This window comes from Teleopsis dalmanni, chromosome 2 (assembly GCF_002237135.1).
Source record: "Teleopsis dalmanni isolate 2A chromosome 2, ASM223713v2, whole genome shotgun sequence".
Taxonomy (NCBI): Eukaryota; Metazoa; Arthropoda; class Insecta; order Diptera; family Diopsidae; genus Teleopsis; species Teleopsis dalmanni.
The window spans coordinates 141,178,361-141,204,872 of record NC_051847.1 but is presented as its reverse complement, the minus strand read 5'-3'; the positions used below and the strand labels follow the sequence as shown (position 1 = coordinate 141,204,872).

The following is a 26,512-nucleotide window of genomic DNA, read 5'->3' as shown; positions in this document are numbered from 1 at the left end:
CCTTGGTCGAGTGTCGCAAGTGGGGCGGCCATTTACTACCATGTACACTCTTGCACAGTGTCGGTATAGCGTCGGAATTTTAGTCGCCTCTTATGACAGGCATGCATACCTCGGAAATATTCTAATCCCTTACTCGCAAGGGAACTTTTCTTTAAAGACACTAGATCTACATGTTGTTTTACGTAGCATTCAATGCCTAACACTACGGTGTTCAAAAACACAACGTATTGATACGAAGCGTCAATCAACGCCCTATTAGAATATTCTTAGTAATTTCGCCGGTACCAATGAAGAGATGCATGCAAGACATAATTTCCATCTTGGTACAATGCGAAACCCATCTTAAACCTCTGCTACAATGTGAGTTGTAGCACCCAAAATTTTGTGAACCAAAATTGAACATTCTTCCCGCGTAAGTTGGCGTATTAACCACAGCCACTACGAGTCCGACCTCAACTGGTCAGCACAGCCGAAGCTGCGGGTCGCTGACGCCGTTGTATTGGATTTACACCTTCGATCGTGTGTCGCAAGTGCAGACTTCACTTACTACTTACTACACACTTCTGGCATAAGTATCGGCGTGGCACCGGGATTTTAGTCGCCTTTTACGACAGGCATGCCTTACCCCGGAAATATTCTAACCCCTTCACCGTAGGAGGTTACTTTAAAGACAGTAAAATAAACTTTAATAGATTGATATCTCTATTTAATAATTGTGAAAACTGCTTACACAAATTATAAATAGTTTCATTTCATGAGACAAAAAAAAAAATCACATTAATCTTATCCCAAACAACAACGCTATAGATTGGAATTGGTTATCTTCATTAACCAAGATTTAAGAATATTGGACTGATACTTTAGTTGTTACTAAAATGCAGTTTTGTATATGTACTAAGGTACTAAGGTAGTTATGTACTAAGGTCGTAGAAATTATTTAAAATAATGATTTTATACTTATTTTTTCTTCGTTTATAATTAGAGCAATATTTCTAGTCACATAATTAAAGTTACAAGCTCCAGTAGGTAGCATATATTATATTAATCATTTTGTAAGACAGGAAACCCTCATAATTTTATACCAACAAATTTTAGAAGCTGCTATACTAATAACTAAAAATTTTAAAATTACTTTTTTTTAGAAGCTGCTATACTAATAACTAAAAATTTTAAAATTACTTTTTTTACTTAAAATAAAAATAATAAATATGAAATGAATAGATATAAAAATAATATACAACTTTTTTGTTTGTTTTCCATAATACATTTTATTAAATTATTTATTTTAATATATTTCCACTAACAATGCTTAAATTAGCTGATTTGGAATTATATATACTGTTTCATTAATGGATTCGTTAGTCTGTGTGAATTTTCATATTAAATCCATTTTAAGCATATATTAAATGTGATTAATTGTCTTGTCTAGACAAATTTAATATATACAATTGCATAATAACCGAAAATAGATTATTGTATTATGTTTGCTTAGTCACATTTGAATATATATACACAAAATTAAGTATTCCATATAAAAATATTTTTAAAAATCAAAATTTAAAATTTCATTTTATTTTAATAACAATAGCCATCTATTTTTATTGCATATAGAGAGCTTTTATACTGAAATATACATATATTAAACTGCAAATAAATATGCAAAATTTTTGAAGAAATTCAAATAAATCCATTTGAGATACAATACTATTGTATATTCATTTTGGTTTTTAAAAATCATATCTATTTTTATTAATGAAGCTTCTGTAGAATTGTAATATTTAACCTATTTAATACTTTTATTGTTATTAACAGAACTTTTAAATATAATGGTATATATATATTCGACAGGTAATAAACTGAATTGTGTGAGTATCATTATCGGTGTTTTATTATTTTCTATATTATAAAAATATATTTAGTCTTACTCCTCATCATCCTTCTTGTTCTCTCGCAACTACAGTTTAGAAAATAATAAATGTACATTAAATGTTGTTGTTAATAATATAAATCTATTTGGGTAGGCCAGTAAATAAGAATATTAAATAGTAAATAATAATATCATGGGTGTTTTATTATTTTCTATATTATAAAAATATATTTACTCTTACTCCTCATCATTCTTCTTCACCTTCCCTCGCAGCTATATTTTCACAAATAATTAATATACATTATGTGGTTGTTAATATTATAAATCTATTTGGGTAGCCCAGTATATATAAAATATTTTTGGAAATTGAAAAGATGAGGTATTTTATGTATTTAAAAGAATGTATAAAAAATTATAATTTAATTTATTAAATTACCAATTAATAAACATTTTTCAAAAACCTAATTACTTTTTCTAAATTTTTTTTTGAATTTCTTATTAAAAAAAAAATTTATATTTTCGTTTAATGGGTAAATTTTATGTATTTCAGAAATTATAAATAATTTTAAAACTAAATTTTAAAACTTCAAAAATATATTTTAATAAAATTGAATTTTAACTTAAATAAAACTAAAATTTAATTTTAATTAAATATTCTAATATTTTTGTTTGTATTTAATGTGTAGATTTTATGTATTATATAAATTACAAATAATTTTAAAACTAAATTTTAAAATTTACAAAAAAATAAATTTTAATAAAATTGAATTTTAATTTAAATAAAATTGAATTTTAATTTAAATAAAATTAAAATTTAAATTTTAATTAAATATTTTGAACGTTTATGTATTTAAGGCCTAAAAAAAACTAAACAAACTAATAAACAATAAAAAAAACTTAAAGAATATTTGAAAAATGTCAAATCCAATAAACAACTTAATAAATATACTATACAAAAAGGTATTGAAAAGTGATATATAAAACTGTTGTAAATTATATGTTTTATGGTAAAAACAAAAATAATGCAATTAAAAAAAATTAAATCAAAATTCAAAACGAAAGAAGACTCTTCTGAAAATATTTTGTCTATCCAACAAAATTCCAAATAGTTAAAGTAGAATTTCACAAATAAACTTCGTCGTATTCAAAGTGCAAACGAACAATAACAACGATTATGGTGTTTGGCTGCATTATGCATAAAATATCTACATTAACAAGAATTCTACTGCTTCTCACATTACTACTATTTCAACTCAATATACAAAACAATGTTGCTAACGCCAACCAAGCATTGACATCGAAAACAGTCGCTTCCGAACAAAGTGCCAGCACAGAAATTATATTAAATTTTCAAACATTCGAAGAAGAAGCTACCGACAATAATAACTCAACAAAAAATATCATCCAGAATCATCATTCAAATCGTCATGCTGTGATACGCAAGGAAATCATATTTGTTGCACTGCTGCCTAGTCAAGAATTGGAAAATAAAAATGATTGTATCAGACCAAAAGTATTACCAGTACTGGAACTGGCTATAGCTCACATACAACGGTTGGGTTTTGGTCCATCCGTTCATGTTGATTTTAAGCTCATTTCACGCGATACATTTTGCTCATCAATATTCGGTCCAATTGGTTTTTTCGAGATATATACCAAATGGTCGGAAATACATGCAGTATTCGGTTTACCATGTGATTACGTTCTGGCACCGATATCACGTTATGCTGGTGTCTGGCAAATTCCTATACTCACTACCGGTGGTAATGCAGGCCATTTTGATAAAAAGGATGATAGCTATCCAACACTGACACGTTTGAGAGGTGCTGAAATGAATAATCTCGGTAATGTGGTACGTGCTATTATAGATAGTTTTAACTGGACTCGTACTGGTTTGATATTTCAAAATGATGATATAAAAGTGAAAGGTAATTCCGTATGTTTCTTCTGTATGACTGTAGTACATGATAAACTAAGCAAACCATCAATTTTCCAACAAGGATTTGATACAATTATTAATAAAAAATCAAAAGTTGAGGAAATGTTACGAAAAGTGTCAAAACAAACAAGAAGTAAGTATTAATTTATATTCTTTTAATAAACAATTATTAATTCTTAAGTTAAAAAAAAATATTTCTAAAATAATATATCTCTAGTGGTATCTCTAGTGAAGAGATTATTATATTTTGAGAATGGTTTTTTGATTACGAATGTAATTGATAAAATTTTATGGAATCGTTTCTTTAAATATTATGCCCAACTGTAATCTAATTACTTCCTGGAAACATCTCGTAAAATTTAGATTTGGTGCATAGGTCTAATATGCAATATATATTAGAGTGTGATTTTTTCAATATCAACAGAGATACAATGATTCTTATACATTACTAAAATTTTTGAGAACTTCAATAGTTTTTGAGAACTTCAATAGAGAAAAAATCGAATCAAAAACTGGGATTATTTTCAATATGTACAGAAATACAGGGGGTTTAAGAGAACTTTAACCGCAAAAAATATGTTATTAAAATAGAGTGGAATTATTTTTAATATTTACATAGTAGCAAGGCGTTTAAGCAAACTTAAATTAAACAAAAAAATTATTCATTCAAGCAGCTAAGACTGCATACCAAAAAGTAGATAGGTCGCTTCTAAAAATTATTATAAGAATATGACTGAAGATAAAAGCAAAATAATTTCACAAAAAGTGTTCTCAGGATAATAAGATATTAAAATATAAAGATCTTCAAAAATCATCCAACATTTTCCAAAAAAACGGATATCAAAGCAACATGATTTTCAAAGCAATTTCAATACAAATACCTATTGATTTAAGGAATATTTAATGGATTAAAAAATGATGTACTGCAGTTTACAAAAATAAGCTTTGAAATGTTCGACATTTTTTGACTGCATATTTTTTTAATAGATTTCTCTTAAATTGACGTCCAACTTTCTGTTGACACCCCAAGAAACATCCTATATATAATATGAGCAACATTGAATGATATAGAAACTGAAATATTCTTAATTAAATTGAATTTAAACTTATTTTAACATTTTCAATCTGTAGCTTTATTATTGAGTTATTATGATAATGCCAGTCTTAAATATAATAGTCTTGACAATTAAATTGAGATGTGGTCCTCTGTAACGAACCTTTCTCGTCGAGGATTCGCTCGCCGGATTCCAGGTTCAGTCTTACAATAAATTTATTTGATAGGAGCAGTGGAAAATTTGCGATGGTATGACGTAGACAGAGGTTTTGCTACTGAAATCTAGGTTTCTCTACTGTAAAATCAATGGATTCGTGGTAGAAATGTAAATTTCTTGTACGGTTAATAACGAAATGTGTATTTCGTTTGTCCAGGAACGATTTATTGGTGATCGCAAATAGAAATTGTCACCACCTTTGAAATGGTCACTAACGAAATGTTGATTTCGTTAGCCGTGGATTTGGTATGGTTGATAATATCACTGTGTAATTATCGCCTTAACACTTGATCTACTAACGAAATATTGATTTCGTTAATAATAAAAATGCAATAGAAATGTGTAATTCTATCACAAAAAAAATGGGAACCGAAATGTAAATTTCTATTCCTGATGCTTCAGCGCGTGTGTTTCGAGCGATTTGTCTTCCCTCTCGTTACCTTACTGACTGTCCTGAGAATGACTGCTGAAAAGATGTGAATTTCTTCGCAGTATAATTGATCTTGGGTTAGAAATGTGGATTTCTAACGCACTTGAAAATTGCTTTGTTAAAGGAATGTAAATTTCTTCCTTGCATTTAGGCAGCACTATTAATACGATCTGATCGTAAGCTCGCTATGGTGCTGACTGTCTTGAGAATGACAGTTAGCACTATCATTCGCCTTTTATACCGAAGAAGTGTGATGTATGCTGCTGTTTTGATCTTGTGAATGCAACGGTGTTTTGTTTACAAGTTTTTATTATTGTTCTGTTGTTATTTATTGTATTAAATTTGGTGATGGTTTTTAATAATTGTTACTTTTGCTATTGTTTTATTATTATTATTGTTCTATGTTGTGGCATAAAATTTAGTATGTAAAATTTTATGTTACACCTCTATGATACCATTTCGGATTACACCGCAACTTTTTAATCGGTTGCGAAAAGCATTAACCCTCGGAGCCCACATTCAACTTTACTTTACGTTGATTTTACATAAAGAGTAACATACTCTGTTCACAACCCAAACTAAAAGTCCTGAAGGGACTTGATGAATGCATTATAAATTTATTTCCAAACTGGTTCTAGTTAATTATCCAGCGATGTAACGTGGAGCCAGTGCGACAATCGTATTTTCCAGTTTAAACACAATCAGCAACGTTGCTTAAATACTCGCTCCAACTGGCTCCCACCCTTCCTTCCATACTACTTAATCGTTTCTGGTTAAGTGATTGGTTTCAATTAGATCCTTTATAAGTTAAATGTAAATGACTGTTTTGTTTTTTGGTAATTTTAAATTAAAATTACATGACAGTTTACTGAAATATTACCACTTTCCTAAAACAGCATCAAATATGAGGGATGAATGTATTATTATTAAAACTTTAGAATTAGAAAAAGAGAGATTCAAAATTTAAAAGTATTGATCTTTTGCGTTTATAAATATATACACAATTTAGAAGATAGTTATTTCTGGATAGAGAGGAAACAAAGTAAACCAAACACAAAATTAATTTATGGAAAACTTTGTTCTTAATTTAAGAACAAATCATTGATCTACTTTTATTTATTCAAAGATAAATCTATTTAGCAATCCATTTATTTTAGATTAATATCTAACAAATAAAATAAGAAAATATATTACCAATTTGTTTAAATTTTTCCATGACATTTATAAAAAGAATTTGTCAATATCTATTTCATGCTATTTAAATATTTATATCATTAAATTTTTATTTTAACACTTAAGCATTTTATGGAATAATTAAAAATATTTAATTGCCTTACCGCCAGACAAACTTTTCACTTAATGCATATTAAACAGTAACAAAAAACGAGCCGAACAAAAATAGAAACATTAATACTTTTTTTATTTATAAACATTTATATTAAGAACATCTGATGGTATTTGAATAATTTTGCTTTTTCTCTTTTATTTTTTGTAATTTATATACATTCACGATGACATATGTTTTTTATTAGGATGGGATCTATTAATTTAAGCGGCAATTAATGGCTCAGTTTTTAGAAAAGCTTCCATAAAGTTACCAAAAAAATAAATAACTAAACAAAATTCAATGACATCAAGACCAACAAATTGGAATAAAATAATTAACGAACTATGGGTAGCAGTGGATTTCAGTTGAGACGTATAATAAAAGGGCATTGTTGTTGTAGGTAAATCATAATATGTACTAGATCAATCACAATTAAGGCGCATAGTTATGTTTGAATTCAGCATCTAACAAATTCAATGAGCACTCAGCTCATTCATAACTCTGCAGATCTATTTGGTTTATGTCAGATGTAATTGGTTTGTGTCAGACTCAATTGGATTGTATACATATAGTAGTTAAAAATAATAAAAACTAAATAATGCATTTATTTCAATATATTAAAACGACTAACTTGAAATGGAACCAAGATGAATTTTGAATAATATATATGTTGTTGGTTCCAATAATAAACATAAATAAGAGACATTTGTGGTTGAACGTGATTGACCTCCCCATTGAAATGCAATAATTTGAAGAAGGCTTGTTTTCAAATCAACCACAGTTCAGGATTATCCGTATAAATACGATTATTTTTGCGTGATCTTATAAAAAAACTCTAAATATAACATACTGCATGATATTGTTGACAAACTCACGTAATCAAAATATGCAATTAGAGATTATAAAAATTCGGATTATAATACCTTTCGATTTCAATCTTTGAAATCCATGTCTTTAATTAACGTTAAAAAAAATTGATGATCATATGATTATTGCTATCAGAATTAACAATTTGTATTATATCTTAATTAGTTAAATCAATTAATCATCATAAAAAATAAATAGGTGGTTTGTACTTCGTGTACATCATAATATACAGCGAATATTTGCAGATGACGAAGACTTTCGACAGTTACCTGTGAATGTTTACGACCCCAAATAAACCAATTTTGTTTTTCGAGATATCTATCAAGCACACAATAATCCTCAATAAACACAATAATCCTCATCCACAACGCGTTTAGATGTGCCACAACGCGTTCTTATCGTTTTTGCGCCTAAAATATATTAATATAAAGTAAATATTAAATATAATTTTTTATTTTTTGATATCTATGTATAATATTTTCTTCAATTATAAAAAACAATCAATATATAAAAAAAAAATATATAAAATAGAAAAATGTATAAGAAGTAAATTGTTTACTTTTATTTGTATCTTCGACTTTTACATATAATCAATCCTAAGCAACAGATAGCAATTAGGAATCGATCTGTTTTTGTTAACAATCTAACCTTTTACTGCATTTAATAAATTCTGCTTTTAAATCGTTAAGTTCACCATATGTTCAAATACAAGCGTTTTATTTTTGGCATCCGTTTATAAATTTTTTTTATCTACAAATATATTTTAAGGTCGTAGTAGCATAAATATAATATTTCAACTGTTACTAATTCCTTTCGTTTCTTCGGAAATTGCATTTAAGCGGTTTTAATTTGAGAATATTTTTTTTTGTAGAAAAACCATAACAAAATTGAAAATGCGGAAATTTCTTTCATTCATATAAAATTTGCACTTAAACAGAATTTCATTTAATGGAAGCTCTATTCCTACTGCATAATGGATTTGCAATCCTTCTGAAAGTGCTATGGACTCCCTCCACTGTTAAGCCGTTTAAAATTTTTCAATTTAAAAAAGATATTTGTTATTAATTTTTTTAGATTTATTTTGAATAACTTAAATCTGTATTAATAAATTTGTATATATATCGTGGTTATATATTTTGTCAGCGTTGAAAGAAAAAATTGAGGGTTATCATTGTATATATTATATTGCTGCCACAATCTAAATATATTTTTTAAATATTTATAAACAATTTTGATTTTAAAAAAATTGAATTTCCTTTTATATATTTAAAAAATTAATAAAAAGAGTTAATATTGGCTTATAGAGGTAACTATATTTAATCACAATTTTTTTTTTAATTTTTTTAAGAAATTAAATATTTTATTTCGTTAGAGCTATATTTCATAAATGGCAAGATACACGTGATTAATATATGGGAAAATATATTTAATTAAATCATTTTATAGATTTATGTTATATGTATTGGTTATATGTAATATTGTTATTGAGCTCTAAGTTTTTATAAAAAAATATGGCGTTTTTTATTTCATTGTTAAAAGAAGCAATGTACGATAAAAAGCGTATTTAAAACAATAAAATATTAAATATTATGTCAATGAAGAAAATTAGAAATACGAATAACTCACAAAAATTTTTACCCTAATCCTCTAGATCCGTTATTGGATTAATATGTATGTCCAATATTTAAACCTCTATAAAACACAAGTAGAAGTATTAATAATGGTTTAAAGAAATTCATAGATATATTCAATTTATTAAATACCTTCTGTTCAAAAAGCATCCAGATTTTGTTGTTTGTTAACTACTCCTTAAGTTATAAACCTTTTTCAAAATTTTTTTTTGTTATGTTGGTACACCCTTTCTTGACATATGGTACAAGCGCCATCTGTCAATTAGTTTGTTTACATCAGCTGTTAATGTGAGACTACCTCAAGTGCATTTAGCGATTTTTACTATGGAAAATTCTTGTTGTACGCGATTTTTTAACCAAACACGGCACCACTGTCAACGCTCAGGCACCAAATTCACCAGATCTGGCGCCGTGCGACTTTTTCCTGTTCCCGATACTCAAATTGCCACTTTGTGGTAAGCGTTTTAAGTCTAAAAGCTCAAAAAGCCATACCTTCACGGGCTTACGAAAAGTGTATGCAAGATTGGGATATGTATATCGCTTCAGAAAGAGTATATTTTGAAGGAGATAAAATAAATTTGGAATAAAATTTAAATTTGTGTGCTTTATTTACAAAATCCGAGTACTTTTTGAGCAGAAGGTATATTAACTAAATTAGTCTTAATATAAACTAAATACATACAAAAATAAAGTAGTCTTTTAATGAAAGCTAACTACAAGTTAAAAAAAAATTTAATCTGACAAAAGCATTTAATACATTCGGATTAGAACTGAACCGAGTTTTTATTAACAATATTTAATTTTAAGACTTATTTGAATTATTGCTGTTGAAGAAAGTACTTTCATGTTTTTGTTTTTTTAACATATTTTCTTGACCGTTCACAGGAAAATATATGTTTCCGAACATTGTGTAGTCCTTTTTTAAAATAAAATTTATTATGAATTATTAAACAAATTTAGTCATTTTTTACCCTTTTTTAATAATACTATTTCAAAAACAGGTATATAAAAAGGTTATCTTTAGACACTATATTATCTATAAGTACTCGTGTTTATGATCAACATAATCACTTAAATAGAACAGCAGTCCTTCCTTTTATTTCGCTGTTATGGCGTCTTTCTGTCTGTTCGCCTATCTATATACCACAAATCAACGACACAAAATTACATGAATTTAGGTATATATATATATACATTTACTAAACAACATTTTGAAATAAAATGAGTGCAACAGCGTTTTAGAGACCAAATTACATACAGTTCTGCTACCTTAACTCGAACTTCTATAATTCGAAATTCTCTATAACTCAAATAAAAATATTGTCACGGGGCAACAGGAATATGGGAGTGTGCATTCCATAAGTCTAATTTTTGTTTTAAGTATGAATCTATTTCGGATTTGGCCAATTTTCTACAAGATGACATATTCCTTTAGTTTTCTTGAATAACATTGATGAATATCGCAAATTGATGTGAAAGTAAAATAAATAAAATAACTTGCAATGCTACTCTTAACCATCATATTATATTGAGCTTGACAATGAAATTTGTATAACAAGCTTTCCTACAGATGGCGATGTTATTGAGCGTTATTGCTCTGAATTAATGGATCCGACTATAAGCTCAACGGAAACTGATGATGGTTCGACGGAAGAAATCGTTCATCAGCCTTCCAAGAATGAGGTAGAAGACTCATTCAAAATTTTTTTTGCAAACGAATGATACTACAACTGATAAAAATTTGAATAAATTGAAATCTCTTTTTACTGAAAATTAGAAAAAGAAATTAAAATCCCAAACCTTAATTTCTGAATATTTTACTTCATTATAACTTCTTTTGCTGTATTTGATTGCAAATAAATAAATATCTTAAAATGTAATTCTAGTTTCTAAAAAAAATAAAAAAAAAATAAAAAAAATTCTCTAACTCGAAGTCTCCATAAGTCGAACCTTTTCTTTACAAAATGGTACTTCGAGTTATGGAAGTTAGACTGTATGTATATTATTTATATAATGGGCTATGATTCATATAGTAACTACCTAAAAGCAATACTGAACCTTCGGCAAAATTAAAGCAAATTTTTTTTGTTATTAAAATTAAATTCAATATATTTAAAATTAATAACGATGTATAATAATTTTTTTAGAATTAATTAACTATATCAAATTATATATTTAAAATTCTTTATTTTTTAATTGTTTATAATTATATGTAACCTTCTTTAGTTTATTTATATAGATGCGTTCTTATCTGGCAGCTAAACATTAATCATTGAATTTTAATTACACGCTTTGCTTTTTTAATTACATGAGATTTATTTTCACTTTCAATAAATTTTTTGTTAAAGAGTTTGACCTCAAACCTTGCCATATTATTGTTGGCACAAAGTCTTAAGTCTACCAAGGTACAGATTCACAATATGACGTAAAAACTTTTATTTGTTTAACAATTTTTTCAAGTTTACACAGATGTGACTATGATTTGCTAATAAAACTTTATAGGACAGCAAAAAATTTATAGTTGAAAAAATGCTATTATATTTAACTTGGCTCCAAGTGTAGGTATTTTTGGAAACAAACGAAAATTACTATAATAAATATTAAGATATTTGGAAAGTTGTAGAAAATTACTGTAAACGAAAATATGTTCTTCAATTTAAAAACTATTTAAAAGAAAATAAATTTCAAATGCTGTAATGCAAATGCGCATTATAGAACAGATGCACAATGCGATTTGGAAAATATTTCAATATGTTGTGAGTATCAATGTCTCTCTCTACAGGTACAAAAAAAAGTTTAACACTAGGAAAACAAATTTTCTTAACTGTAGATACAAATTGTGAAAGATAAAAAAATATATAGAAAAAAACTTTATATTCTTAAAACATGAAATTGGGGACATAGAATTTTATAGAATTTCAATCAACTTTCAAGTACAATTTTAACACTTTTTAAGAATATACGAATTATTGCTGCAGATATAAAAAAGTTTGCTGATCATTTTTAATTTCAAAATAATCTATCTAAAATTATTTAATTATTGTCACTTGCCTTTTCTTTTTCATTTACATCTATTTCTTATAATGACTTACAATCTGACTTACAACAAAAAAAACTTTTTTTTCAACTATTCTAAAATTACACGAATTCACTTCACAATTAAAACTAGTATAAGACAACATAGCACTTACTAACTTAATTATGTTTGGTTAACTCTGACACAAAAGAAATAAAATAAAGCTTTATGTATTTATATATACACAGCAAGTGAGGGTACCAGCTTCCCATAAGGGAACTAGTATAGTTGTTCTTTTGATCTATCATCGTTGAAAATTTTCTTGGAGTAATGCAGAATTGAATGTATTATTTCTAGATCGCTTTTAGAATTTGTATATACAATAGAAAATCGTTTTGTATTGACATAGTCGCGTGCCTTTCGTTAGGAAACACATTTTCTTCAGCCGTAAGTCAAGTTTTCACATTTCGCCTTCACATGCGACTAACAACCGAGTTTCCCACCGAGCGTCATATCACGATGTTTAGCTTTGATTACATATAATATATTTATACAATTTATACATATAGCATTATAATCTACATTTCTTATAATGTAGATTATAAGAGCATTATAATAAGCATTATATAGATGTGAATATAATGCGGGCTAATTTTTCGTCTCATTAGAAAATCAGCAAATCACAAAACCGATAAAGTTTTTTTTACTGTCAAGAGAGCACTACCGCAGTATCGTCTGCGAGTAGTGCAGTCATGTATTGGTTATTTTATAGCATATCGTACTTATATAATAGATAAATATAAAAAGGAATGAGGACACTACCTTGTCGTATACTAGTGCTTATTCTTCCTAAATTGAAGTAAGCATTTTCGTGCTTTAAGCCTTATTTTGTCATACCTTTTCGAAACATGAGTATCATAGAATTTAATGAATCTTGATAAAATTTTATCTTATTATTTCACTGTAATTAATTTCAAGCAAATAACATTAGATATATATCTGAAAGCACAAATCTAAACAGAACATTTTTTGTAAAACAATTAAAAAAAAATTACGTACAAAGTAACGAGTAACTGCAATTAAAAACGTCGACTAAACCATTAAAATAGAAACATGACTCAAATATATATAACCAGCTTATCACAATTTTTTGTCTAATTAGGTTAATCAATCTGAATTGTATATTTTTGTGTGCAAACCTCCAGTTATCTACTAACTACACTGTCATAGCGCCATAACCCATGCCCACGATGTTTTACCCAATGACAATACCCGAAACGGTGAAGACTAGTTACCAGAGATGCACCAGAACAAAAAGGTGTTACTTAGGTCTAACATACTATAAACTACATGATAGATCTGTCATAACATAACTGTGACATTGTTCATGAGTAAAATATCATTCGCGACATTTTGACGAAAGTGCCTTGAAGATTGAATGCAGCTATCAATGTACTGCATACTTTATTTTATTGGAAACGTTTGACAAAATACTTAAAATTTTTTTTACAAATTTACACATGTAATTGATGGCTATACATCTACTATAGTTAAGCTGTACAGATTTTTCTAAGAAATCGGGTTTAAATCTTTTATATTGCATTTCATGAACTATATGTTCACTGATACACACAGTAAACTCACAAATTACAATATGTCAAAACTAATGAAATTTTTTCGAATCTATTGGTCAATTTTAATCAATTTAATTGATTTCTTTTTAAACTTGCCCGGAAGTTTATTTTTTTATTCATTATCTGCATTAATTTTTATTTGAATTTAAAAGACATTTAATTCATGTACCGAATAAATAATTGAATTACTAAATTCAACCGATAAATGATTGAATTATGACATTGAAATCTGTATAAATAAAGTACTTTGAACTATTAATATGTGTACTTTAAGTGAAATATTACAATCTGAATAAAGTAACAAAGTGAATTCATTCTGTGCGGTTTACAATTTCGTATCTCGCAGTAACACATCATACCTGTAAGCAATAAATAATTACTACAAATTAACATAAAAATCAATTAAAAAAATGAATTTGCCTATTTCATACAATATAAATGAAACCAGATTTTTATAATTTGAATTTAATTTATTACACACCTTTTTAGACAGTGAATATTTTACAGATTTCTCATTCATTATTGTTTCTTAGCTTTTATATATAATTCATTATTACTAATTAAAGTTCCATAGTTGGTAAAAAAAAGAACGTGTTAATTATATTAAATAGTTCAAATTTAATAAATAATTTTTACATATTATAAATTGTTATTAACAACAATATTATTATTTATAAATTTGATCAATTTTGAATTGATACGAGTATCTTCTCGGAATATTCAATTTGTACACACCCATTTTATTGAGATATCTATCAACAATCTATTAAATAAAAATTATAACATATGTATTGTTAAAAAAAGTGTTAATAAATTTTTTGGAAAATTTGCTAAATATATTGTAAAACAAATAAATTTAAATGTTAATTTTTTTTGAATGCTTGTCATTCAACAATTTTTTGGGATTCGCCAGACGTACTGTTTTGGCTTGTGCCCATAATAGCGTCACGTTTTGTTCAAATTGTCACGTAAATATTTTAATTTTTATTTGTTTTTACTCAAATATTGAATTTAAAAGTAGATATTGATAGCTCTTACCACATTTTACTACACTTTTATGCAGAATTCATTTATTTAACGAACGGAAAGATTTGTATTATACTATACTCTATTGTATTGTCCTATATTTGTAATTTGAATTTTTATTTAAAAATATAAATATTCATTGAGTTTCTCATTATTTCTCATGAAATGACAAATATATTATATATTATGATATTTTCTTTTACTATATGTGGTTGTCTCTTCTTAGAAAGAAATGAGATATCTTGTTGCGACGATCCGGTTTTACTCCTGGCCTAGTGGGATGATACTATGATGAAATCTCGTGACTTAATAATTTATGAATTATTTAATTAGAACATATATAATTTATAATATTCAATAAATGAATTAAAGATAAGATTTGAAAAGAAGATTTCTTCCATAAGTAAGAAGAACGAAGAATGTGTATGTTAAGCGTAGGGTCAACAATTACCTACCTACTCAACAGAGTAATTTCATACTGATCCCATTTTAAAAATGTGTTATATGATTAGACAAGGTATTTATTATTCTTCTTTAACTTTCTACAAACATTTCTAAAATCCTTGGAAGATCTTGGCATAACCCAAAATATTATACTTTTTATAAACTTTTTATTATTGAAAGCTTATTGGTTTACAAACTATTCAATATAGTTAAAATTGTAAAACCAAAACATATAATCCGATGTTTCACAGATTGTTTGTACACTTCTTGAGGTGCAAATTGGCATTGACTATTGTTTGTGAAAATAAATAACAAAATATTTTTCGGTGTTTGCACATTTATTTAAATATTTTATGTATGAAAAAATGTTATTACTCACAGTGTGGTATTTTCTGACCCATTAAGATATTCAAAAGAACTTTTTAAAATGGGCTTTTTTTCGAATCTTTTTTTAGCCCAATTGTTTTACCGGAACCTTTCGAAATTTGAGCCGAAACATGTTCAACTATTCAATTTTTTTGAATAGAGGGATTAAATTGGGTGTACTGTGTAATTTCACTATATTACTAAGATTACAAAGTTTCGTGAGATTCCACCCACTGCAACACGTACCCGCAATATAAAATGTTCATAAAATAATTTTTATTTTTGCACAAGTTAACGATTCCAACTCTAGTGGCAAACATTAACTGAACTAATCATGAGAAACAGCCTGATTCAATATATAAAAGTTATAATACATTGAAACTATAGGTAACAGTTTCCATAATATTCCCGGAACGCCTAATTAAACGAAATAATATTTCATCAACAATGCCATACAATTTGTTAAGATTGTTTTGTTACGTATTCAAAAGCGATATCACAATATCAATTGCCACTTTCAATTTCTTATTAAAAAACAGTGCGATTTGAAACATCAATTAATCATTTAGAAAGAAAGACACTTATCTGACGTATAGGATAATATATCGGAAACTTAATGGGATACGAATAAGGGTCTTAATCAGCATACTAAGCGAGCACATTGTCGTAGTTTGCGGTTTATGTAACCAACCACTGAGTATATGGTAGACAGATTCTTAATCTGAAAATTTTCTCTTATGAATATTATAAAATAAACTCTAATCACAAGTGTGGGTAATTTCTTAGGCAATTATATCTAGTACCCTGCGCTTTATTGCCACTTTGAAGTAGTTCTATAATTAACTAAACTTAATGTTCCATTTTAAGTAGTTGTAGCATAATGGACCGTAAAGTTTGATTGACTAATTAGACTGGCTGCCACTGTAACCGAATCGAACCTTAAAAATACTCAATGTATAGAAAAAAATTAGTTTCTGGAAGTTCTCTCTTATGAATATTATAAAATTAACTCTAACCAGATGCGGGGTTAACTTCTTAGGCAATTATATCCTTAGTACCATGCGATTTCAAAATAGTTTTATAATTAATTAAACTTAAGGTTCCATGTTAAGTAGTGGTACCACAATGGATCGTAAAGTTTGATTGGTTAATTGGACTAACTGTTGCATACTTTCAAATTTGTTATAAAATCATTTTTCAATATATGATTTTCAAAACTCATCGTAGTAGACTACTAAGCTTCAAAGGTTTATAACTCGGAGTGAAGGTCCCACACAACACTATCATTGCAACATTTGTAATTAGGAGACTTATAATATATACGAATATGTAAATCTATGCCAAATACGCACAAAATATGAAAAGAAATGTTTTGAGATGTGGATTTCTTATGAATTATCACATAATATAAATAGAGTATTTTACCAAACATCTTATATTGAATCTAAATTTTTTTATATATTGTATTTAAACGTAACTAATTTCCAATTATTGTATTCAAACACAATGTAGTGAACAAGATCTTATTTAAAATATTTATCTTCAATAACTTTGACTTTTATTTTACTAGCAATAAATGCTGAATTTTATTAAATCGTTAATTTTAAACTTGTTAGCTTTTTATGTAAAACACAATAATTAATTTCCTACAATCAATTTGTAAAATGTGCCAAAAAGCTACTACCTAAGCTCACTTTATGTCGTTTTAATAGTTTCTTTTTTGATGAATAACATCACAGTACTAAAATCAGTGAAGTATTTCATTAAATCGTTAAAATTTTATGTTTTTTTATATACAACATAGATTTCAAATAACAAAGCTATGTCTTTCATTCAAGAAAAATAAAACTCAGTGTCACTACTCATTCGTACGAGTATCTGTATATGTGGAGCAATCATCTTCAATTTCAATATTTACTAGAAATTGAAAGAAAATAAAGCTTGAAATCAATCCAATATTGAGTATAAAAATTTTGCATTTACAGCTAAATTGACAGTTCATTCACCTTAAAGTATTTACTTTTTCTGTTATTTGTTTATACATATTTTGTAACATAATATGTATATATATACAGATATATATATATATATATATATATATATCAGTTTATGAGTGCATAAATTTAAAAGATTTAGTTTCATGCCTCATGTGTAGTTATTACTTTTCCTTTCAAACCATCTTAAAATCTTGTTAGTACAAACGAGCTGATTTATTAAGTATGTTGACCTACAATAATTGTTTTCTTTTAAATGTATTTTCGGTAAATTTTGTGCTGGAGGGCAGTGAATTATTGAATTTTAGCAAAAAAATATTAAATGAAAGAAATTTAATAACTGTTTGCTTTCGTCTTGAATTTTGACACGTTATTCTCGGTGATAAATGCGTTTATAGCAATCATTAGATGAGTTATTATTAATGATGCTACTCGTACTCGTAAAAAATATATTCAGAAAAAATGGGAAATGAATAAATTGGGTAAATAAAATGTATTAAAACTTCCACAGAATAATCAACTAAATTAAAGTATAATAATAGATTTATAATAATATGTAATATAAAACATAAATTTAAATTTTTAGTGATAACTTTTTAATTTTGACGAATCGAGCTGCATACAACCTTTGAATAAATTTTTAAACAATTTAAATTTATCCTTATACAGTATAAAAATTAAAAATTCAAACTTCAAGATACTATGTAATGTTCCATAAAGCAACAATTTAATTTCACTTTTTTTTTGCTCCCACATTTATGCACGTTTTTACATTTTACTTGTCAAATTTTTCTTATTAGTCTTCTCTTAGTCTAATCACAAAAGATTTTTAACTATTTCTATCACGAGCTATAGTTCTTAGTTCATTGAAAGATTTGCCTGATTCCTTCTCAATGTAGTCTTTGGTGGACCGCGATTTCTTCTTCCTTGTCGATTTCATTCAAGAGCGGCATAAGCAATTTCGCTTAAGATTTTGCGTGGAGTGTGGCCCAACCACCCACACCATCTTTTTAAAATTTGGTTATCAGTTGGCTTTTGTTCTGTTACAGCCCACAGTCACTTGTCGCTGATCGTTCTAGGTCAGAATATTCTTAAAATTTGTCTCAAACATAAATTAGAATTTTTTGATTCCATATACTCTTTGAATATAAAAATTACAAAATATTTGGTAAACTTATCATTTCCAATATTGTCCCACTTTAAACAAATTTTGGATCTAATATAGTAGCGTCTTAAACTTATTATTCTATAAGTTTATATACTTATTATAAATTCTAAATTAATTATCTAAAGGGTATTTATATTTCAGCCATTATAAAATATCTAATATATTCACAGTGCATAATGACTATTGGATGTCTTTTACAATGTCTAAGCTTACTTTTGCGCGTTTTTCAATACATTCTTAGTTAAACTTAATTTTCTCATTATCATTGCATACTAAACTAAGATCTTAAAATAACCCTATAATAATTTGAATCTTTGGTTTTAATTCTACGACTCAACTCAACTCTTACGAAGAGAATCGAAAGCTTTCTGATGGACATTTTATTACCAATATGGTCACTTTAAATTGAAATTAAAATCTTTAGTAAGCTATTAATCTACTATTCAAATATGACTGAAGTTTCTCAGAAGTATTACAAATTCAGTCATAACAGTCTTTTAAGGACCAAATCATCATAGTCTACTATTATTGTATATTTTTTTGTTTGATTTTTCCATTTTCCATTTCAACCATTCATGTTCAACTACTGATTTAAGAATTATTGTCGTTCTGGGGTTGTATCCCGATAATTAATTGACATTATCTTTACGAAATATGTTTGTATTTTAAAATAAAATTTACAACAAAATTATGTGGTTGTTGTAAATATTAAAAGCTGTAAATATTTATTGAAACTGTGTACTATAATTCAGTAGATAGAAATTTTTAAACAAATTAATTAAATAGAATAATAAATAGGAAGGCTGTGAGATAAGCTCATCAGCTTAATATAGCTTATTACAATATATATAATTAAAATAATCTTACATAAGTTGACTTTTTAACGTAATAAAAAATGAAACTTTTAATTATATATAAAAATATTATTTCATTATAAATACATGGTTATAAATTATATTCTTCCTTCATTTAGAAAGATACATAGATTGAAAAACTATTGCGTCAAATAAATTCAATTTTTAACTATAAAAAATTTTATATGTAATATATATAAATAAAAAACTTGAAAATGTTTATTATAAGATATGATTGAAATTGAAATGAATTTGTATCTTTTTTGTTATATTTTTAAATTGTTTTAATTTACTCTTTTAGTTGTCATCATGTGCGCAGATCCACAATCAATACGTCAAATCATGTTGACAGCTGAGGAGTTGAAAATGATCGATAGTGGCGAATATGTATTTATAAATATAGAATTGTTTTCACGGTAAGTACTTTGGAAAATCACATTACGTGCATGCTTAAATGTATAATATAATAATGAATCAAATAAAAAATACGACAAAAAAAAGTATTTTTTTAACAAAATTATGGATTGAATTGACAAAAAGTATTTCAATAAAACAAATTTCTGGGAGATGGAAGAATAATTTAATTTGAATTATTGTGTATATATCGTAAATTACATATTTAGAAATAATACTTTGAAACTTTGATTTAAAAATAAACTATAGCATCAAAATATTATCAATGTTCTAGTTGTCACCGCAGTTATCTATGACCCTGTAGTCCTCTTATCCAAGTGTTCCATATATTTCGTGATATTTCGTGACAATATGTTCCATATATTACATTGACAGCTCAATTTGCCCTTATCAGGTAAAAATATCATTACAATATTGTTTTAATTTGGTTTGATGATTGGTTTCCTATTCAAAATTTAGTCGTATTTATTGATAATACTTTACCGAGAATTTTAATAACTTTTACTGTTTAGTTACAATCTCATCAATTTGCTATGATATACATATCAATATAACAGTCTGACTTGTACATATATATATCTATATTAAAATTTCTAGAGAGTATTATTGTATTGTTTATATACGTTTTTCTTTACTGAAATGATTTTTTATTTTAATGAATATTAAAAAATTTAATGAATACTAAAATACAGTCATCTAACAAAGCAACTTATATTTAATATAAATAATAACTTTATTGCTTGTATGACAAAATATGAATTTAAAATATTTTTACAAATTCTACAATTAACATTTTTTAAAAATTATAAAAAAAAATTTATAAAAAAAATTTATAAAAAAAATTTAATAAAAATATTTTAGTATCTATTTTTAGTTATTCACAACCAGCAAACTATATACATTTATAATATATACATATACATTTGTACATTATATATATAAATCATTAGTTTGCTATTTTTAATGGTACGCGTGTTTGTTTTAATATTTTTTTTAAACATTCATAGAGGCTTGCGGTCACACTGTGCAACACCTAAATTGTAATTAAGTACGCCATAATTGTGCTTAATTAAACAACTCATGAGCAGCAATAAATCGTATTTGTTGGATTGTTAGATTGTTGGATTGTTTTCAAAACAAATGCGAACATATGTAAGCGATTATTATGAGCATGCATGGCATTCTTTCAGCTTGGGCGTTCCGAGCGTGTTTCGACTGAGCCCAAGTAGGCAACCAATTTAATATAAAAAATACTCGTAGAGTATTCTTTATACCATTATATGAGTAATTATTAATATAAGAATAACTTCTTTCATATGATTCTATTGATTAATCTTAGTCATATTTTACAAATTGCGTTACAGAAAAATAGCACAAAAAATATATAGCACATATGTACATATAGTATGTAGGTATATGACATATTCAAATATTTATGATTCATATAAACAGCAAAAGTATCATAGTAAACTATTTCGCTCTTATTTTATAGGACTTATCAAGACTGTTTAATATATTTTTTCTTAGGGTTTTAAAAATCACACATACTCTCTCTCCATATCATACAAAAGGGGTGTTTGGAAAAAGTGATCTGCTTACCTTTTCTGGTCGACTCTTCAATATTTATTCCTTTCCACGGTGAACTCCAGTATTATTTAGGTTTTAGTTATTTTTTACTCTTATGCTGTTGTTGTAAACTTTGTTGTAGACTGCGAGATTTATTGGTCAACGTTGTATATAATTTATGAATTCAATCTATTCATGTCTATTTTGAATTTTACCGCTTTAACAAACAAACAGCCCCCTTTGGATATACCTACAAAATTAATAAACATTATATCAACATATTATTTGATATTTAATCTTTGCTAATTATTTGTCAAATTTTTATTATCAATTCAACAAATTTCTAATTTATTTCCTTTTGACTAGGCTATCTACTGGGATTGTGTCAAAGAGATATAGTAGAAAGTATATCTTGAAGTTCATAGGTTGACCCTAGCAATGATCATATACAAATAAAGTTTTAATTTTACAGTATTATTAAAACACAATAAAATATCAGCCATATTTAAGATAATCATATATTATCATTATCATATGTGTGGACTTAAATGTATTCAGACTTTATAACATACATAGTACACCTATATAATATAAACAAAATACGACATACACAGCATCTTGTTCAAATGTATTAACTGAATAAAAATATTTAAGTAAATGTAGTATGCGGTTTATCATACGCAAAGGACGCCTATTGATGACACACAATTATATCTTTCTAGTCCGGTATTTATTTTCTCCAATTGCTTGTTATTCTGTATATAGGTCATTCTTTTACAAACCGGACGAATTTTAACAAAAAATGACCTCATGAACTCCAATTTGGCTAAAAATTTTTTTATGAGCTCTTTTCATAAAATTAAAAGGCCCGTAACTCTAAAAAAAATTTTGTAATTTTTTCCCTAGAAGATATGGATCCATGGGATTCTGAAAATTGGCATTGTAGACACATTTTCAAATGGCTATATCTCAAGCTCTAAAAATGGTAAAAATTTGAAATTTACTGCGTTTTAAAAACAATTGATTGAACTTTCAAGAAATTGTATAAACAATTAAGAGTGTTTATATTAAAGTACTAATATTAACCGTTAAATGCAAAAAAAAAAAATTTTTCGAAACAAGTCCCCAGAATTTTCATTTTTTATATATTATTTAGATTCAGTTTTAAATAAAAATTTTGAGAAATAAAAATTTTCAGGATAGCATTATATTTTGAAATTTTTAAAAATATTTTTTTTTTTGGTAAAAACTATCAAGCACATCTGTACTATATTTCCATTGAATGAATTTTCAAAGAATATACTACAAATATATAGTAGTATATTCTTATATAATATTCTTATATAATATTATATAATATATATTCTTATATTCTTATAAGAATATATATATTCTTATATTCTTATATAATATTTCTGATTTCGATTAGTAATAAAATTCTACATAAAACCCAAAACTTTCAGGACGATATTGTCCTTTGAAATACTTCTAAAAAATTAATTTATTCTTCACATCACATTAAACACATACACACGATTTTTCAATAAAAAAATGAGGAATATGTTTTTTATTTTAATTCGAGTATTTTGCTTTTAGAAGTAATTAAAAAAAATTAATTTATCAGGTGTCCTTCACATAATACCATAAAATCAATTTTTCAAGAAAAACGACACAGAGACGACTTATTTTTATTTGATTTCATGTGATAATATTTTTTACTTTCGTTTTTTATTAGTATTTTTTTTTGTTATAATAAAGCAAAAATTAAATATTTAGTGAATACCAAATTTAATATATGATGCCACATATATTAATAATGTATATAATAATGTATATATTATTGATTTTTTAGAGCTGTGAAACAGTTTATATAGATGCTTTCTACCACAGCCCTCAGCTACCACCACGTGTACCCTAGGGCGGAAATTGAAGCTTTGCAAACGAAAAGAAAATCCAACGTGTCAGTTTGATAGAATTCGTTAATAGACCGATATTATTCATTGCCTAACTGTAGCGTTGAAGTTAGGCAAAACTGTCGCTTTATACGATAATGTAACACATTAATATCATGAATATTAATTAATTAATATTTAATAATTCTTATCACATAATCTTCATTATATCTAAATAGTATTTTTTTTGCCAATTTGTGTGAAATAAATTCTGGATGTAGTACATCCACAACGAAAACAATTATCATCGTTTGAATTTTACAGCGATTTTAGGTTGTTTTCCCGGATCTGATTTCCGTCCTCCATTGTAATAATTGTTAATTTGTTTCAACGTTAACTCTGTGAACTTAATAATAATATGTTCAATAAATGCGAAAGCAGAATTGATACTATTATCCAGCTTATTTAAGGTGTGTGGAGACGCTGATGTGAGGAATAATTCAGCACTTTTAGATGAAGATATACGACGGCGTGTATTCATTTCTAAATACTCATTTCTAAATGACGAGTTAAAAATCGCACAATAATACATACAATAATACCCACTTCCCCCAGTGAGACACAGGTCCTCAATAATTCTTCTAATTCTGTCTCTATTTGGTGCTTCTCTATATATGTCGTGCATTATATATCATGCTTCGTCTGATTCACTTTTGACCGTCCTTCTCCATGTTTTCGTTGGCGTACCAGGTCTTCTGCTATCTTGTGAATTTTATACCAATGCTTACCTCGCTATATAATTTCTCGGTTGTGTAAGCATATAGCCTATCCACTTCCACTTTCTCATTGTTATCTCAATTTATGCTGCTTTTTGAGTCGTTTGGTTCAGCAGGCGTTCATTTTTTTTTCGATCTGGCCATTAGATTTTGCGAATTGTACATAGACACGTGTTGACAAAAACTTCCACCTCTCTCTCTACATGTCTGAAGTGCTTTCATGTTTCGCAACCGTAGCTCAAAATAGGTTTCACATTTATGTTAAAGTTTTGTAGTTTAGTCTGCCTTCTGAGTTCACTGGATCGCCATATGTTGTTAAATTTTCCAAACACGGCTCTCGCTTGGTTGATGCTAGCACTTCAATAGCTAGACTTTTATTTGTCACAATGCTTCCCAAATAGGTAAAAAAGTTTACGGATTCAATTTCTTCTCCACCATTTGCATGCAACCTAACATTTTGGTCTGCACATTATCCGCTTGACATGCTTTTTGTTTTTTCAGTACTTAACCTGAAAAGGACAGACTTCTGCTTGTTCACTTATGACGGATATTATTTGCTGTAATTCATCAAGTCTGTGACTTAACAGCAGGATATAATGAACGAATTCTAGATCTTGTAGACACTCAAACAATTCCCATCGGATACCCCCGATTTTTTTAATGCTCTACTGAGAGTATCATCTATCGTCTATCGATAGATCTATCAACATCATCTTAAAACCGTGCAATACGGAACAGCAAATCAATCATTTCAGTGAAAATATAACAAAGAATCTAATTTAATGCTTATGTTATTTAAAGCGACTCTGAACTGTACTTTATTTTTAACTCAAAAACGTATTTTCCACCACTTTTTTTAATTCTTACAAATTTTAATAATAGAATCTTAAGCACCAACACGATTGTCTATTAAAATCCATGTGCAAACATCTGTGGATCAACTTCTCATGTTTAGTTTTTTAAGCCTAGAGGGGCTTTTATTGTTTGTTTAGTAATTACACTTTAATTATACCCATAATTATAATTTAACAATTAATATTGTGCTACAAAACTTTTGCTTATAATTAATTATAGTTTTTTACTATAATTTAATAATAAATATTCTTGATTTTTTGTACTATTTTTAACTATAAATATTGATGGTAAATTGGAGTATGTTTTATATCTTAAAAGCAATGTTTTTTTTTGTTTGATTTTATTGTAGTTACCAAAACAGTATCTGTTATTTATTAGTTTTTTATTTATATACATTTATACATTTTTATTGTATATATTTAGTTGTTTGAAAAAATTGTTAGTAATATTATGTTGTCCTTGAATATATATGATTGAAAGAAATAAAATTTTTACGACCTATTAAAAGTAATGGGAGTTAAGTAAACATAAGTATCATAATTTATTGATTATTATATAATTGTAGAAATAAATGCAAAAAATTCTGCGAATTTTTTAAATTTTCTTAAAATAGATTTAAGAATATCCGATAGGTAAACAATATATAGGAAGCAAAATATAAACAATATCAATAATTGAACATTTTAAGAATTTAAATGTAATTGTTTTATTTCCTATGACTACAAAAAATTTCACTGAAAAATATTTAATAAATGGTTATATTAATTTTTAATATATTTTTAATAATTTTTACTATGATTTGCAAAATAAAAATAAACCTTTAGAGAGTGGAGGCATATATAATAGAAAATTGGTTGCCAATTACTAGAAACGTTTATACCAAATATATATACAAAAGTTAAGTTACATTTTATGTCTGTATTAGATTAAAAAAAACAGATATAAAGATGTTTTTCGAAAAGTAGTGAACTACATCAACATAAATTCATTTTATATTATTTTAATTAATTGAATTTTTGGATGACCGTACAGCTGTTTCGAGTATTGCCAAATACTGACCACCCATCATCAGTGGTCTTGGAAATAATTCTTATATTTAATTATTCGTAAATAATTTTTTGAGACTGCAAGTACCAGAAATCGTAGTCGTGCCCTGCCAAATTTAAAGCTCAGAG

The 26,512-nt window shown here is 26.8% G+C and overlaps 1 protein-coding gene across 4 annotated transcripts in view; it reads left to right on the top strand.

The window, feature by feature from the left end:
* The window catches only part of LOC119684577 (atrial natriuretic peptide receptor 1), a 137,832-nt gene that overhangs the window by 95,689 nt on the left and 15,631 nt on the right, over positions 1-26,512 (top strand). For 3 of the 4 annotated variants that reach the window (XM_038098645.1, XM_038098644.1, XM_038098647.1), the window contains exon 4: positions 20,136-20,250. In XM_038098645.1, coding sequence (XP_037954573.1) covers positions 20,136-20,250 — 115 coding nt within the window. Of the gene's footprint in view, positions 1-2,941; positions 3,940-20,135; positions 20,251-26,512 lie in introns of those variants that run through there. The other variant, XM_038098646.1, reaches the window with a different exon arrangement.